At 64.2% G+C, this 17733-nt stretch overlaps 1 protein-coding gene across 11 annotated transcripts in view; it reads left to right on the top strand.

The window, feature by feature from the left end:
• Positions 1–17733, top strand: part of FBRSL1 (fibrosin like 1) — a 77643-nt gene that overhangs the window by 49158 nt on the left and 10752 nt on the right. For all 11 annotated transcript variants that reach the window (XR_006608869.1, XM_045087669.1, XM_045087668.1 and 8 more), the window contains 2 exons: positions 14777–14822; positions 17329–17641. Coding sequence is in view for 10 of the 11 variants with exons in the window: in XM_045087669.1 (XP_044943604.1) it covers positions 14777–14822; positions 17329–17641 (359 nt within the window). In the remaining variant the exon portion in view is untranslated. The remainder of the gene's footprint in view (positions 1–14776; positions 14823–17328; positions 17642–17733) is intronic.

Raw genomic sequence — 17733 nt, forward strand, 5'->3', positions numbered from 1 at the left:
TCTGGGCCGCGGAGACCAGGGGCGGAGAGGGCAGGCACCAGGGCGCAGCTCAGACTGTGCCGCAGGAACAAGCAGTCACTTTGGACGTAGCCATCGATGCCCTGGACCAGGTGGCAGGCCACCACCAAGGGCTAGCAGGGGCTGTCACCGTGGCCTCCGCTGCACTGACCCTGAACGGGGAGCCCACAGGCCCGTCCTAAGCAACGCCTGGGGCCCAGCCTGGCCCAGCCCGGCAGAGGGCCAAGGGGGCAGGTGTGCTCGGGAGGGGCTGACTCTGGATGGGCGCAGTGTGCAGTCTGGGACTCATGATTCTTGTGTTTCTGGCAATTCCCTGTGCGCCCCGAGGGAAGAAGCCCTGCCCTGGAGAATCTGGAGCGCTAGAGTCTGAGTCCCAGAGCCCCCTGCCCGGAGGGTCTGGCTGGGGTCTCTGCTAGACCTCACTTCTCTGTTGTGCCACGCATAGCCACTTGGCCCAGACCCCTGTCCAGGCTGCCGCTGAGGCTCATGGCTGTGGGCCCTGAAAGGAAGGCTGTGGCCAGAGTCAGCCTTCTACAGACCCGTGTGCTGGGCCGTGGCCACCGTGAGTGGTCAGCACAGGTGACGCAGTGGCCCGGCCCGGCACGGGACAGCTCTTGGCTCTGGGGCTCCAGAGGGCACAGGCCTCCTCCCTGGTCACCCAGGTTTGCCTCTCCCAGGAGTACCCGGGTCTTCTGAGACACTGGGGTGTGTCCCTGGGCAGCTTGGGATGGAGGCCAGAGGCCAGGCTAAGACCCCACACGATTGACCGTGGGGCAGCATGGGCTGGGCATGTGGGCTTGGACTGAGCCCCGAAGTCTGTGTGAATGTGGGGAGGAGCCCCGGAGAGGCTGCCTGGAGCAAGGGTTCCCTGAGGGGTAATCGGCCAACCACCACGGACCGGTTGTGCCTGGTCAGCACTGGCAGGGCCATGGTGCCTCACCAGGCTCTGTGTGGCTACCTGGGCTGCTGTTCTGGATGCTGTGACTGCCCCCCCTTGCCCTCCCCCCGCCCCCAGTGCCTCTTATCTGGGCACACACAACCTCTCCGCTTGTCTGCTTACAAATCTGTCCCCGTCACATGCAGAGACCCCTACTGCCTGCACAGTCAACTCCCAGCCCTCAGACCTGGCTTCCAAGGTACAGATGCCCGCTCTCTCCACACGGCCCCACGCTGGTTAGAACTGCATTTGGCTGCTGTGGTGGAAACTGAAATGAACTGGCTAAATAGAGGGGTTTGTATTTGTCACTGAGAAGCCCATGTGTGGGCCCCCCAAGCTGGCATGGCCTGTCCATGGTCATCAGGTTCCTATCTTTTTGCTTGGCCATCCTTGGTATATGGCTTCCTTCCTCACCTCCTTAGCCCACGAAGGCACCTGTAGCACCAGCCACCTCATCTGCATCTCACCTCTCCACACCACTGATCATACAGAATGACTGATTCCCTGCATGGTGAGCCAGGGAGAATGTTGGTGCAAAATGTCCACTGGGGGCCAGAGCAGAGGGAGAGAGCACGAGTTCAGAGGGGCCACATTATGTAAATCATAGCAGGAAGCTCAGGTTGGTTCCAAGTGCAGTGGGGAACTGCTATCTTAAGAGGTCCCTGTCCCTCCAGGCTGCACGGGGTCACTATACACCGTGTCAGGTCGGACGCAGGAGAGACTGGAGTTCTGTCTGCCTCCCTTCAGGCAGCCTGAGTTCCAGGGCGGTGGGTAACTTCCTGCCGGCCCCTCAGGAAACAGGGGCAGCTCAGAGGAGCGGTACCGGCCCACCCAGAGCTGCCGCCCTCCCTGTCCTCCCCCGCCCCAGCCCAACTGACCTGCCACAGGGCAGGACCCCTCCTAGGAGCCTCTGCCCCCTGCAGCCCCCACCGCCTCTCCCAGTGGCACAGCCAAGCAAGGTCTTCCGCTCCTTCCGGGAGGAGCTGGTCAGGCGAGGAAGGCCACGTATCTCCACAGTATTTGCAGGATGGCAAAAGCCCTGATTTTAGAGCTGTAAGAACAGGGGAACGCGAGTAAGAGGCATCCCCCCACAGTGTGCCTTCCCCCTGGGGCCCGGCCGCGCTGTGCCTCCCAGACCCTCCCCAGACCCTCCGCCCTGGGGCACTTGTGTGCTACACAGAGTAGAGCTCCCCTTGTCCCCTTGCTTGCTGTGTGGCGGGCTGGAGACAGCGGGGCTGCTCGGGGCCCATGGGGAGGCAGCTGGCCATGCAGGTTGGGCAGCTCAGGGCCCGGGTCTGGGCGCTGGGGAGACCGTGGCAGGCAGGCCGTCCCCTCCCGGACGGGGCAGCGGGAAGACCCAGGCTCCGTCTCTTGTAACCTGTGTGTTGGCCGGGACTGGCCACCTTCTAGAGGCCGCTGCCGGCCCATCCGCCCTCACCTGCTGGCCTGGGGCTCTGCCCCTGGCTATAGGTGCAGTCAGGCTGGGGACGGTCCACATCCAAGACACGGAAGCACAGAGGCCAGCAGAGCCTGTCTACCCTGCAGCGGGGGTAGACCACTGGGGCCAGGTTCCGACAGGCAGATAGGAAGAGCTCTCTGTCCGCGTCCCTCATGAAATAGCGGGCCCTGCCCCATGGGCGCCCCGCCAGGCTCCGCAGGCCCCCCAGCCAGGCCCGCGCCCACCCTCCCCCCCACGCTTGGGGCGCTGGCTGCTGGCGGGGAAGGCAGCCTGTGCTGCCAGAAGGCTGGGGAGCCAGGCAGCCAGATGGCCCCTCCGCAAGGCTGCGGTTGGTGTCTAACTGCTTTTTTATTGGAAAAATATGGGGTGAAAAATTGTGTGGGGCTCATTAGGCAGCCTCCTGGGCCTGCACGGGCTGCCGTCTGCCCCAGTGGCCTGGCCAGGTGGCCGCTTGGCTAGTGCTCCTCGCTGCCCGCGGCCGCAGCGCTCCCTCAAGGGACGTCTGTCTGGCCAGCCCGTCTGTCAGGGCCTCTGCCAGCTCCGAGCTGCGGCCGGCCAGGAGGGGCCGGGATCCCCTGGGGCACCAGCACCGGCTCACAGCCTCTGGGCTTCACTTTAATCTCTGCTAACTGCAGGCCTGAGGGGTGCCTGTGGCCTGGGGTAAGCCCCTAGAAAGCAGGTTGGGGGCCGCCTGAAATGAGGCGGGTGGCAGCCACCCCTCCCCTTGGCCGCCCTTGCCCGGTCTGTGCCCTGCGTCTGCACTGAACCCAGTCTGGCCCAGGCCCCTCAGTGCCTGGCTGAGGGCCTCCCTGCGCCTCTGTTTTCTCTCTGAAATGAGGCTCGTGAGGTCCTCCTCCTAGATCCCTGTGACCTGTGAGGAGGGGACGCAGTGGACCACACTCCCGGCCCTCTGGCCAGTAACCCTTACATTGCTGGACCGTGCCTGACCCCTCCGGGGTCAAGGAGGGCTGATGCCAGGGCAGCGCTCAGTGTGTGTCCTGGCGGGCTGGGGCCGTGCCCCTCCGGCCGGGCACCCCACCCCTGCAGGAAGTCCTGCTGGCCGTGCAGCTCCCTGCTCACGGTGGGCTTCCCCACGGGTCTCTGCGGAACCCACTCCTGGGAACCCCTGCCTGAAGTCTGCGAGGCGCTCCTGTCCCCTCACCTGACGTCCTGTCTTCCACAGGTCAGGTGCTGCGGGGCCAGCAGTGCAGGGAGCGCCTTAGAGAAGCCCAGAGCAGCGCAGAGGGAGCCCTGTGGGCGTGTGGGGGCAGTGCAGCCGGGCAGCCCTCTGAGCCATGCCCTTTGGGGATGCTGAGCCCAGAGTGCGTCTTCCCGTGGGTCTCTCCGAAGCAGGGCCCGGGCTCTTTGCACGCTGAGGGCCCAGACAAGCACTGGGTGTGGCCGGTGGTCCCAGCGAGGACCACCAGCTCACCTGGCTCCAGATGACCCTCCAGAGGGATCTCTGTCCTGCGGCCTGTTCTGAGCAAGGCCCCCCATGATAGGCCCCCCCAGGACTGGAGGCCCCAGGGAGGGCCAGGTTGTGGCAGCCCCGCAGAGAGGGTACAGCTGGCCCCGGGTGCAGGGGCGGGCATGGGAGGAACACCTGCTGTGGCTCCAGACGCTCGCGTTTTATAGTTCTGGAGGTCTCGAGTCCGAGACAGGTGTTCCGGGGCCCAAACCAAGGTGTCAGCCTTGCTGTGGTCACATTGGACCTACCGGCCCCCTCCAGGCTCACTGCCTCCTGGAGAGCTCCATCTCTATGTCTGTAAATCCCTGGGCCCCTTGGGGGACAGACATATTCTCGGGTTCTGAGGGTTAAGACTGGATGCTGAGAGGACCGCCATTCCCCCACCGTAGCGGAGGGCTAGTGCCCGGGTCTCAGGCCATGGCACACGGCGGACAGTGCTTTCCAGGACCAGGGGCCCAGAAGAAGCAGATCAGGGGAAGGGGAGGGAGGCCAGAGTGCTCTAGGCTGTAGGTGACCGTCACTTGCCTCACCAGAGGCTGACTGAGACGGAGCCTGGGGACCGTGGGTTTCCCCTGTGCAGGGATCCCGCAGCTGTAGAGCGCTCAGGCTCCACTGAGCCAGGCCAGGCCCCCAACACTCGAGGGCGTGTTCCCAGGGCCTTGCCTCCGTGGGTGCACACACAGCCCCAGCTGTGGCTGGCCGGGGCAGATGGAGGTGCTCCCCAGGGACAGGAAGTGGGGGCTGCTGTATTCAGTAGAAAGCAGAGGTGCTGGGGCCACTCGGCCTGCGTGCCCCTTTCTAGCTCCGTGACACCCCAGAAAGTGTCGGGGCTGCCTGTCCCCCAGCCAATGGCCCTTCCAGAACTAGCTGATCAGGATGTGGGGGTCGGGGTTTGGGGAAGCCCCCATGCCCACCCCCTGAAGGTTGTACCAGGCCTGACTGGGGTGGGGGCTTACAGAGAGGCTGCCTTTCTGGTGGGCTGCTCCCCTCTGTGCCTGGAGGGGGTCACAGCCCCTCAGCCCACACCTGCCCGGCTGAGCTCACAGTCCTTGCATGGGGGCCCCCATGGCAGATGGGAGCAGGCGGGCACCCCAGGGTCATTCAGGGCCAGGCATCGGCTGAGCACACATAAGCTAGCAGACGCAGGGAGAGCCTGGAGACAAGCGGGGTGGGTGGGGCAGGGGTCCTTGCGGGGTCGAGACACTCCACCCTGACCCCCAGGTACCAAGCCTCTCTCCCCACTCCACCAAAACTCAGTGCCTGCACACCCAGCTGACTGCTTGGAGGTCCCCCCAGCAGGATCTGGGGGACTGCCCCACTCGGTCCCACCCCACCCCTAGAGGGGGAGAGCTGAAGAGCCAGGCCTGCCTGCCCCCTCCATTAGAGCACCCACCTTAGGGCACACACCATCCCGCCCCACACACATGTGTTCACGCCCCACAGTGCTGTTACGGGTACATCTGCTCTGTGTGCACACACATCCCTGAGAGAGGAAGAAGAGGCGGAGAGCGGGCAGGGAGAGAGACTCCCGGGCAGGTTCCACACCCAGCACAGAGCTGGGTGCAGGGCTTGAGCTCACGACCCTGGGACCAGAAATCAGGAGTCACCCACCCAGGCAACCCGAGATCCTCACCACCCAGGCAACCCAAGGTCTTTATCTTCGTCAGTGCTGCGGAGACCCTAATCCTAGTATGGTCACATTCTGAGGTTCCAGGGGGCACATCTCCTGGGGCCACCACTCACCCAGTGTGGCACGCTGCCCCGACCTGCTGGTGTCCACCCCCTGGACGTCTCGAGCCACATGACGGCCACGGCCACGGCGCTGAGGACTGTAGGTAGCCAGGGGCCACCTCCCTGGGGGCCAGCGGCCATCCGAGCCCTCCAGCTCAGCTCGGTGTCCTGGAGCCGCTGCTGCTCCGGTGCCATCAGACCCTCCCCTGCAGGCTCGCAGCAGGGTTTTCTTGATTCTGTGAAATCCACTCTTGGGCCACGTCTGTTTTCCCTCCTCACCCTGCTTTGCCCTAAATCTGCATTTCCCAGTCGGCGAGGAGGCCGCGCGGGCTGTTGGAAAAGGGTCTGACTTCGCCCTCTGTCAGCTCATGAATGGGCCTGGGGGTCTTTCTGGCTTGGCTTCCCTCCCAGCACCATGTGCCCGTTCGCAAGGACGCTCCCGGGACCTGCCCCCACGCCCCGGCCTCAGCGGAGCCCGCCAGTCCACCCCCGTGGGGACCTTCCGGGCTAGGCCAGGAGAACGGGGGCCGGCCCCGGGCTGGGCAGTGAGGGACGAGAGGGCACTCAGTCCCGACACCCTGGCCCTCTCCTCTCCCCGAGACCGCTGAGACCCCTGGCCACACTGCCTTCCCCCCACAGGGCTCTGTCCTTGGTCTCAGCAGGTGTTCTGGTCCTTCCTCATCTGCAGACTCTGCCTCCACTTACCCCAGAGAGGCAGCCTGGGTAGGGGGGCACCTCCCCCGGTGCTCCTGGGGTGACACACGGACCTACCACGTTGAGTGTGTGTCCCCCTGGGAAGCCCCTCTGCTCCCTGGCCACTGCCTGTTTGGCTCCAGAATTTGCACCTTGTCAGTCCTTCATGTCACAGTTGCCGGCCTTTGTAAACAGACAGCCCTGCCCTGGGCTCCCCCAGCTGGAGGAGGACACAGCACCTGCAGGCAGCCTTGAGAACCACGTTTGACACAAAGATAGGCTTCCCCTGGGGTCTAGGGCTGCGGTGGGCGGGCCACACGGGCAGTGGGGCTGGGCTGGGGCCGCTCCCCCCGGACGACAGGTCTCCAGGCGCCTGCTGCCCGCGCTTGGACTGGCCCGGCAGAAGCACGCCATCCCACCCCCGCCGGCTGTGCCAGGGGTAGGGTCTCCGGCCCGCTGGGGGAGAGTGGGTACAGCCTAGCCACCAGTCGGGCTCTCTCCTCTGGAAGAGGCACAGCAGAACACACCCCTGGGGGGGCCCGAAGGGTGCAGAGCTCGGTTAGTGAGGAGCACCCGACCTGGCGTACATCTGCCCCCGAGAGCGCGGGACCTGCTCAGGGTCATGGAGAAAGGGCAGAGCTGGGACTCCACCCGGCCCTGTGTCCACGGTCGTCCCTCCCCCTGCTCCCTCCCTGCCGGCTCCTCTATGCCTCAGCCTCAAGCCCCTGGCGGGCGAGAGTGAGAGCAGGGCCCCACCTAGGCCCCTGGCCAACCTCCCTCTACAGAGCTCCCGGCTCCTGTCACCACGGCCCCCTGCCACTCCACTGGAACAGCCCCATCTCCTCCGCAGGACAGGCCCACCACCATGCTGCCTGGCTCGTCCCAGCAGCTCCCAGCTAGGCCCACTGTTCCCCACCCCCGACCCCAGCCTTATGGTGGGTCAGACAAAGAGGGTCTTCAAGAGTCTCTCTCTTTCCTGCCTAAACCTGGACCCACTTCTTCTTGCTCAACATAAACACCCAGGCTCCCTCAAGGCCCTGCCAGGTTGCTCCTGCCTCAGGACCTTTGCACTGGCAGTTAGCTGTCCAGGAAAAGCTCTTCCCCAGAGTTCCCCTCACCTTGGTCCTGCCTAGAAGCCCCGGGATGGAAGGGCTTCCCTGACGCCACGCCCGTCCCCATTGCTGTTCCCCCCACCCCATTTGCACTTGTCTCGCCTGTTTCCCCGTGTCAGCAGCTCCCCCACAAGGCCATAAGCACAACCCAGGCCTGCTGATGGGCATTTGTATGCTGACATGCTGAGAGCAGCCTGCTGTGCCCCACGGGGCCCTAAGTTCTGCACTCCATCCCCTTGTTGGAGCCCTGGATACAGACATGGGGTGTTCTTGGGGCTGCTGTGGCCACTGCCACAAACCTGGAGGCCGCAGACAACACAGACTGGTTATCTCACAGTCCTGGTTTCCACTGGGTTTCCCTTGAGTCAGGGTGGGGCCAAGCTGTCCCTCCCGGGGCTCTAGGGGAGAATTGGTTCCTTGCCGCTTCCAGCTCCCAAAGACGCCCACATTCCTAGCACCTGGCCCTGTCCGTGTCCAGAGCCAGCAGGGTGGTGTCTTCCCATTTCCTTCCACTGGTAACGACCCTGGGATTACACTGCCCCCTCCCCCAGTCACCTGCCCATCACCAGCTCAGCTGGTTAGCAACCTGAATTCCACTCTGCCATGGTGGGTGACCACTCACAGACTCCTGGGATTGGAGCATGACATCGTTCAGGGCTCTTTGGCTGCTGAACAGGGAACCAGGTTGGGACACCCCACTGCATGGACCCCTTTCCCCTTTGCTGCCCGAGGCCTTGGAGCCAGGGCTGTGTTCGGGAGCTCATAACCCTGTGGGGTGCGGTGTGGCGGGTGAGGGGGCCCGTAGACACTGGCCTGTGAGGCAGACACTCCTCACCAGCCCCTGATTTTCCCCAGTAGGTCTGGCCTCTGCTGCCTTCCCTGAGGAAGAGCATGTCCTGGCTGAGCCCATAGAAACCAGTCATACTGCTGGGGTTCAAATCCGAGCTCTGCCGCAGAGCAGCTGCATGGCCCCGGGTGGGTCACTTCTTGTCTCTGCTTCCGCTTTCTCATCAACAGTGGGGGTGATGGGGTGTCCTCAAAGGACGGAGGCGTGAGGGCCCCACGATTTCAGTTATAGGACATACTGTGGCGTTCCACAGCAGCTAGTGTCTGCTGTCTGTGGCAGGAGACAGCAGAACTTGGGGGAACAGTGTTCATTTGCCAGGAAAAGGGAGTATGGAGATTTGAAAAATGATTCGAGCAGGACAAAAGAACTTAAGGCCCCCACCGCGAGTGGCACTGTTAGCCGTTTCTTCTGGACCCTTGGAGATTACTGTGTCCTCTGCAAATGTGTCCGTTCATGCATGGGATCCTGGGGCTGGTCAGCTCGGCTCTCTTGGGATAGCTACGCAGCAGGCTCCCCCAGTGTGGACCCGGCCACTGATTCTCACAGCCTGGAGCAGGTGTTTGCAGCTTCTGACCTGGGCTTCTCAGGACGCCCCCACCAGAGCTCACCTCCTGGTGCCCCCGAGCGTGCGTTCTGCGTGGATTGTCCCACAGCTCGTTTCATGAGCGCACCCCTGTCTGTGCGCTCTGGAATGTGAGAGGCCCAGCGCTGCCGCTGCGCCCGGGGGCTACCGCCGTGCCAGGCTCAGTGTCCGCACGTGCGCGCGTTCGCAAGCGGCGGTGGTTCTCCTGGACCTGCAGTGGGCTTCCTCCCGCCGAGCAGCCTGGAGGCTCCGGCGGCCCGTGCCCGGCAGTAGCCGATTCCGCTTCCAGTGACTGATAGGACCCTTCCCCACCGTGCGTTCCCGTTTCGCAGACGGTGAAACCGAGCCCCGGGAGGGCGGAGCTTCCGCCGTACGGACGTAGCGCTGTCGCGCTTTCCTCGCCGCTCCGTGGCTCAGTTTCCCCCTGTAAACCGGACTCGGGAGCCGTGCGTAGCTTGTTGCGAATCGGAGGGGCTCGGGCCCACAAAGCGCTCAGCACAGCGGGTGCGGCGGCCGCGGGCCTCGCGGCGGACAGGGAACGTCCAGGCTCCGGCCGGCGTGCGGCCCGGCGCGGGCAGATCCGCGCCTCGGGGCTGGATTAGTCGGGCCTGCCCGCGCCCCGCCCCCGCCCCGCCCGCCCGCGCTCTCGCCGCCGCCTGCGCGCCCGCCAGCAGTGCGCCCGCCGCCGCCGCCGCCGCCCTCTCCGGCCCTCGCCGCGCCCGACGGCGCCGGGGGCCCCGCGCACCGCCAGAGCCGCCCACAGCTCTCCAAGCCGGTGCGCCCGGCATGCGCGGCCCCGGCCCGGGCTCCGGCTAGGCAGGGCGCGCCGGGAGAAGGGCCACCTCGACGGCCGGAGGTGGCGGGGGCCCGCGCTCCGCCGCCCGCGTCCATGCCGCCGGGCCCCGGCCCGAGGACGAGCGGCAGTTGCCTGCAGAGCGCGTCAGACCCGGGGCGCCCGCGCGGTGAGTGCGCGCTGGCGGCTCCGGGGAGGGATTCGGGACTTCGGGCGCCGGGGACAAGACAGCAACCGTCCCTTCCAGAGGAGCGGGGCTCAGGAGCGGCCCGCGGCGCTCTGCCCACCCCGTCTCTCCCGGGAGCCAGGCGCGCGGAGACCTCGCGTCTCCGGCTGCGTCCGCGCGGCCCACGTGGCGGCCGGCGGGCGGGGGTGCATCCCTGCGGAGGTCCCGGGCCTTGGGGGGGGGGGCACTGGGGGGCCCGCGGCAGAGGCGGGGCCGGGCGTCGTGGGGGACGCGCGCTTTTGTTTGTGCCCCGGCGGGGGCTCGGCCACCGCGGTTCCCGGCGCCCTCCGCGCTCACCTGCCCGGAGTTGGAGTTCTTTGTCTGGGGCGGGGCGCGGCGGGCGGAGGCTGTGCCGCGTGTCTGAGCCGAGGCTACCCCGCGGGTCGGGTCCTCGAAGACAAAGCGCGCCGTGACCCCCGCCGGCGGCCGGGATTGTGCACCCCAGGGGAGTTAGGGTCGGTCGTGACACACTCCCTACCGGGCGTGCCCTCTCCAGCGAGACCGTGAACCTGCAGCCCTGGCCCCTCCCACCTGTATTTTCGCCTGGAGTGACCCCTTTCTTCCGTTCCCACGCTGGCTCAGTGCCAGGTTTAGAGACGCTGTGGCTGCCTGGGTCACATCCCAGGAGATGGTCTTCGGGAAGTTATTTGCAGAGGTCTGGTGACTGCCCTGGGGCTGCCCACCCGCCTTGGTCAGCAGGCCAACTCCGGACCCCTCCCCCTGGAAGAGAAGGAGCGGAGGGACTGTACTGGGCGACCTCCAGAAGGAGCGCCTCTTCGCTTGGCCTGGGAAAGGGGCTGGCACGCGGTCGCCTGAAGCAGTCTGAGGGTGCCTGCCCCGTCTGTTCAGAACCTTACCAGATGGGCATGGCTGCGCCTGGCCAGATGTCCAGGCCGCTCACTGTGGTCCAGGAACCTGCTGGGCCCCTTCCCAGGACCCCTGCAGGGACTCAGATCCCTCAACCTCCCCAAGCAAACTTGAACTTGGGCCCTCTGTGGCACCGGGGGTGGAGGGGACCGCATGGACCTGGGAAAGTGCCTTCCCTGCTGCCTTTGCCAGGGGGGCATCCAGGGTGGGAGGTAGTGGTGAAGACACTTCCCCCCACCCCCTCCACTGTTCCCCTTGAATTTCCAAGTGCCTGGGGCGCCACCTCCTGGCCGCTACTCAAGGCCCCGGCTTTGAACTAAACCAGCTCGCTCAGCCTTAGGTGAACTTGCCACCCCCCATCCCCTAGGGTGGGACCAGGAGAAGTTGTGCTGGACAGAACACAGGAATTTTCTCAGTACTGCTCCTCGGGGTTCCTTTCTGATACCACCTTGTTCAGATGGGAATGCCTCTGCCAGAACAGGGGGCTCGAACGTGGTTGGGGCTTGGGGACACCACCCCCCACCTGCTTCCCTTTACCAGCCCAGACCCCTCCTGGATGGTGATGGCAGCTGGGGTTTTGAGCTCGGTTGGTTTGCTCTGCCTAGAGATAAGGAGCCCTCTGGCAGTGGCTCTGAGCTGGGGCCCCCCGAGGATGCTCGCGCGTTTAGCGCTATCCCTGTGGTGCAGAGGGCCTGTCAGCGCATCCGATGATGAAGACCTCAGGGGGCTGCCTTGTTAGAGGAGGCTGCAGGGCACACAGCGTCTCTCTTTGGCAGCACCCACGCGCATCCAGCTGAGCAAGAAGAGCCCTTCAGACCAGGCACCAGGGCCCTGGTACGGGAGTGGGGGAGGGGTCAGGGTCAGGAGCCACTTGGGCCTCCTGCAGCCTTGCGGGATGGGGGAAAGACTGCAGCTGGGGGCACTGGGAAGACGCTGGAGCGCTTGAGTTGGGGGGTGACCTGTTCTGATTTGGATTTAAGAGAGACTCTGGGCTTCGTGGGGAATTCATCTGTGAACCCAGGTAATGACCATCGCAACAGAGCTATCAGGGGCCCCGCCATGTGGTCCTGGGGTCATGGTCAGGGTCCAATCCAGGAAGGACTGGGGTCCCCGGACGGCCCTTGGGGGGTTGACCCATGCGCCATCAGGCGTGGGGGTGCAGTGGCCATCGTTACGGGCAGATTCAGGGCTGTGCTGCTGTAGAGCGGACGGGCACGAGCTGTCCTCTTCCTGGTCCTAGGGCATCATTACTTTGCAGACAGACGGGGGGCCTGGCTGTGTCTGGAACCAGAGGCTGGGCTGCAGCGCCCTCTACCCCTCCGGGGCTGATAGCCCACCCGCCCCCGCCCCTGCAGACCCCTAGCTCGGGCGTGAGGTGGTGGATTCAGGGACTCTGACAAGCACTACTCACCATGTAGGATGTATCGGGAAGAACAAACTGGCAAGGAAACCAACGTGGGAGAGAAGAGGTCACGGCCCTGGCGCCCCTGTGTGGGAGTGCAGCGTGTCCCACCCACTGGTAGTGAATGAGGAGGTGACACAGCCTCCGCGGTCTGGGAGGCCAGGCAGGGAGGGCCCCCCCAAGCACCCGTGGCCATGCTCCGTCAGGCACGGGGGAGGCGCTCCAGGTCCGCCTGGAGCGTCCGCGTCTCAGGCCCGCCGTGGTCTTGCTCACCCGTCAGGGCTCCTTCCCCCGCCTCCACCAGTGCTCTGCGCTCGCTCAGCGTTAGCAGCCTCCCTTCTACGGCATGGGGCTGTGGTTTGGGGGTTGCGTTACCTCCCTCTTCTTGCCGGTCCCGGCTTTGGGGACATGAGTAGAAAGGACTGGCCCCATTCCGGTGTGACTGCGAAGTAGCCCAGCAACAGGCCTGCATGTCTGGCTCCATTTTTGACATCCTGGGTCGGTCTGACTCAGAGGGAGCAGCTTCCCCCGCTCCTGGCCGCCGGCTCCCACCGCACGCCGTTCACTTCCCCACCGATGAGCAGCGTCCAGCCTGGGACACGCACGGCCCGGGTCTGAGCCTGGGTGGGGAGCGCAGCTTGTAACCGACTCCCCTGCCCCGTAACTGCCCCGGTCAGTGAGACGTTCATGTTTCAAGTGTGCGGCCTGAAGCACCGTGACCAACCTGTAGGACTACATCGGCCCTCACGGTCCGAGAACGCTTTCATCGCCCTGGAAAGCTCCCTCGTGTTTTCTTTCGATTTGGTATTTATTGTGGAAGATCCACATAACAGAACTCAGCATCTGGCCCGTCTGCGTGCACGTGAAGAGCCATTAAGCACGTCCGCCCTGCTGTGTGGCTACCACCTCCGGGACTCTCCCCTGGAAACACGACGCCGTCCCCCGCGCCGCCCCGGTGCCCCATCGGAGTCTGTCTCCTCAAATAAGTGGGATTCCCCCAGTGTCTGCCCTTCTTCTGGCCTCGTGCTGCGCACCGCGTCCTCAAGGTCTTTCCAGGTAGCAGCAGTCAGGATTTCTTTCCTCTCTGAGGCCGGGCAGCATGCATTGTCCGTCTGGACCCTTCTGTTCCCCCGATGGACACAGGCCCCTCCCCCTTCCTGGCTGCTGGGAATAGCGCTGCTGGGTCTGCCGGGGCAGATACCGGCTGCAGACTCCGCTTCCAGTCTGGGGGAGCATGTGCCCAGGAGGGGGATTGCTGTTCCACGTATTTCCACACTGAGCCCTGTGTGGACCCCCGGGACCCCTGCCCACGGCGGCTGCACCTCTTACCTTGCGGCCAACGGTGCTCGAGGGCCCTGGCTTCTCTGTGTCCTTGCCGGCGCCTGCTGCTGTCTGGCTTTGGTGGTGGCTGAGTCCTTGCGCTGTTTGCTGCGCGCCTCCTGCCCCACTGCCAGCCACTGGCCACTCTCCACCGAGAAGTCCAGCAGCAGGACCTCTGCACACATGAGAGGCAGTGGTCCCAGGGCCAGGGGACATGATGGCTGGAGAACTCATGGTTTCATTTTGGGGTGATGAAAATGTCCTAAGCCTGGCCAAGGTGACAGTTGCTCACAGCTGCAAAGACCCTAAAACCACAGAATCTTACACCTTCGACAGGTGAATTGTGCAGCATATGAGTTCGAGCTCAGGGAAGCTGGGTTTTTTTGTTTGTCAGAGAAAGAGAGAGCATGTGCACAAGCAGGCAGATAGACAGGCAGAGGCAGAGGGAGAAGCAGGCTCCCCACTGAGCAAAGAGCCCGATGTGGGACTCGATCTCAGGACCCTGGGATCCTGACCTGAGCTGAAGGCAGCAGCTTAAGTGACTGAGCCACCCAGGCGTCCCAGGAAGCTGTTTTTTAAAAAGTCAATTAGTGGGGCTCCTGGCTGACTCGGTTGGTGGAGTGTAGGACTATTGATTTGGGGTTGTGAGTTCGAGCCTCACGTTGGACGTAGAGATTACTTAAAAATAAAACCTTGGGGAAAAAATCAACTAGCAAAAAAGACTCTACTCAGGGCAGTTTCAGGGAGCTCCTTCCCATGAGCTGTGGCGGGGTCCTCCATGCGGGGCCACTTCCTCACCCTGACACCCCACCATCTTGTGTGCATGTGGGCGTCTCCCCAGGAGAGAGGCTGGTGAGGGGGAGGGTCCATGAGGAACCACCTAGAGCAGAACGCTCTGCTGTGGACGCTGCACCTCGTCCTAGCCGTGTGATTTGGACCAAACTGGAGGGTGCTGTTCTACCGCCTGTTAGGTCCCAGGCTCTGCTCCATCTTCCAGCACTGGGCCCAGTGGGGTCCTTGGGTTCCTGGGGCTGGTCCTGCCGAGGTGCCCCTGAGTGCCCAAGTCCCAGCCCCCCACTGGCAGGGTCACACTGAATAGCCAGATCTCTGTTGAGCATCCTCGATTCCAGTTCTGGGTTGAGGGACCTGTGTGCCCACCTGTGTGGCGGCTGTGGGCACAGGAGGACACATTTGCCGGCCGGGCAGCCCTGGCATGCACAAAACCCATCCAGACCTATGTCTGGGGGGCAGGGTAAGAGCCAAGTTCAGCCCTGAGCCCTTCGTCCCCTCTGGTTTCTGACCTTCCTCTCTGTCTTCCAGGCATCTGTGGGCTCCGAGAAGCTTTTTGCCCCAGCAGCCGATAAAGGTAAGCATGTTCCTTGGCCTCACCTCCTGGTCTTTAGGAAAGGATAGGACTCGTTCCAGAAACCATCATGGGAAGGGACAGCAAGCCTTTTGGGGCAAGAGAGTGGGCTCCAGATTGGTCTCAATCATGGGTCGGTTTCTGGATGCAGAGCCTGAGGCAGGAGTTATGTGCTATGATTTTCAGCCCCCCATCAAAAGCTACAAGGAAAGCAGAAGTCAGGGAGCAAGGTCAGCACTCAAGCAGTGGTTCCCAAAGTGGGGTTCTTGCCCCTTCACTGGGACTGGAAGCAAGGCATGGTTCCAGACCCTTCCCAGGCTCATGGGGTCAGGTGCTCTGGGGACAACTGGCAGCTTGTGGTTTGGCACCTGCTACACCCACGGTGTAGGCTGGCTGCCGCGGCCACCACTACGTACATGGCTAATGTTGTCTGCACAGCAGCCCTACCCCCTAGCCAATGGCCCCCACATGGGTGGAGTGGCACAGGGACAGAGTGCCAGAAATCTCTCTTAGCCAGCACTGTTCTAGAGAGCAGCATCCTTCCTGCTGGATGGATGGGTCCCTGGACCCAGCACAGAGAAGGGGCCCTTTTGCTTGGAAGGCTCCGTCCAGGTGGGACTGGACGCAACAGGCTTTGCAGCACAGAAACGTGGGGACCACAGTGACTTGGGAATAGGGCATGGTTTCCCCATGATTCTGGTGGGGAAGCCTCATCCTCAGATTAAAGCCTTTCAGCAAAGCATGCACATGCCCGACAGAATCAGGGTAGGGGAGACCAGACCGGTCCTGGGAGGGAGGCACACTCTGCCGGCACTGACCCAGAGTGGAACACAGAACTAGGGTGTTTTCAACCAATAATCACAAACTGGGCAGCTAAAAATGGACGGACACTTACCCTTAACAGTCCAGAGAACAGAAGTCTGAGCTGAAGGTGTTGGCAAGGCCACACTCCAAACACTCCTGGGGAGGTTCCTTCCTTCTTTTTCCACTCCTGAGTGTCCCTGGACTCAGAGCCATGTCCCTCCTACCTCCCCTGGCCTTTTGTCTTAGAAGGATGCCCATCACTGGGTTTAGGGCCCACCCTGTTTCAGACTGGTGTCATCTCAAAATTCTTAGCTTGGTGACATCTGCAAAGACCCTTTTTCCAAATTAGGTGACATTCACAGGGATTGTCACCTAATGATAATCCGGGATTATGGACTGTCAGTTCAGACATGGCTTCTTGGCACAGTTCAGCCCACTGCCCGGTCCACTCACGTGCGCAGGCAGAGCTCAGGAAACCAGTCAGGGCTCTGCAGTGCCCGGGGAGGGTCACAGCAGGGGTGATCCCTGGTAGTGCTCCTGCTTCCCCAGTGAGGGGAGAGGCCGCAGGTGGGCTGGGGCCCTGGCGGAACCCAGCTCTGCGCAGCCCACACTTGCCTTTTTCTGTCCTTGGGGCTGCGCGTCCTTCGAGAGGGGCTGGCACAGAGGGAAGAGGCAGGAAGGAGGTGGGAGTGCCAGGCCGGCTCCCCTTGGCGGCTGTGTGCTAGTGGGTGGAGACGGTGCTGTGATCCGTGGGTCCCCGTTCTCATGGTGGGGCGGCGGTCTTCTCCCAAGCTCCGTCCCTGAGCACACAGACGCAGGCTGGTGGCTACAGTGGGAAATGTCACCCTAGAGGAGGCAGAAGAGCCATTTCCTGCCGCCACCTGTTTCTGCCGGGGGAGGAGACATCCCAGAGGTTCAGCGGTGTCCCCTGGGTCTCTCCGGCCCCGTCCCACAGCCATGCAGCTGCAGGCTTTACGCTCCACTCAGCATGGCAAGTTCCCGCATGCGCCCCGGGAGGAAGTGAAATCCGCCAGCAGCCCAAACAGGGTGACCGCAGTCAGGAACCTGGATTCCCACTCCTGGGAAACTCCAGACAAAGCTTCCTCCGGCGTGGACATGTGCCCGCTGCCTAGACACTGCGTGGACAGGAGGGTTTGGGATAAGTCGGTGGGAGGTCAGGGAGCGGGCGCACACAGCTCCAAGGGGACCAGTGTCAGCTGGAGCTGCCTGGACAGTGGGTGTTGGGGGGATCCAATGACGACTTGGATGTTGGCGGGGTGGGGGAGCAGCAGCTTCCTCCCACCACCTCCCCGCGAGGCCAGTCCTCTGGAGAGTCTCCCCCAGGGCATGGGCCCAAAGACGGCTCAGGCCGTGGGTCACCTGGGTGGCTTCAGAAAGAAAGCAGGCCACCAGTGCGCGCGTTGCTCAGTGGCAAGGGCGACAGGTGAAGGTGTGGCCAAGGCGGGATGCAGTGGCTGGACCGGCCTGTCCACGCAGGCCACGGGTTCGGAGCCGCTGCCCTGCTAGGGCAGAGTCCGCTGCACTTGGCCTCCCTCTCAGAAAGTGGAGTTGCTGCAGGCTCTCTGGACCCCAGCCCTGGCCCCTGTGGACTGGGCGGGGGGGGGGAGGGGGGCTCAGTCGTGGCCGCGACCTCGCTGCTACTGTCCCGAGTCAGGCCCAGCTCACTCCGGCCCTCTCTCCGCAGGCCCCACGCTGGGCGAGGAGGCTGAGGCCAAGGCCGGGGCGCCGCCCAAAGTCTCGGGCCTGGAGCGCAGCCGCGAGCTGAGCGCCGAGCCGCCCTTCCTGCCCGCCGTGCGCAGCCCCGCGCCCTCCGCCGGCCCCGCGCCAGGCGCCCCGGCCAGTCCGCCGGTCAAGAAGGAAGCCCCCGCCCTGCCCCGCCTCACCCCGCAGCCGCCGCCCGCGCCCCCGCAGCCCCCGCTCCCGACGCACGTGCCTCTGCCCCTGGGCGCCTTCGCGGGCCACGGCCAGGCTGCGCACAACGGCCTGCACAGCCTCAGGTGGGGGGGCGGGGGCGGGGCCTGCGAGCCGCGGGGGCGGGCGGGGGCGGGGCCCCGCGGACGCCCCGCCCCTCGGCGCTGACCCCCGCCCC

The sequence above is a fragment of the Mustela putorius genome, unplaced genomic scaffold (genome assembly GCF_011764305.1).
Source record: "Mustela putorius furo isolate JIRA1106 unplaced genomic scaffold, ASM1176430v1.1 tig00001433_pilon_pilon_pilon, whole genome shotgun sequence".
Classification (NCBI taxonomy): domain Eukaryota; kingdom Metazoa; phylum Chordata; class Mammalia; order Carnivora; family Mustelidae; genus Mustela; species Mustela putorius.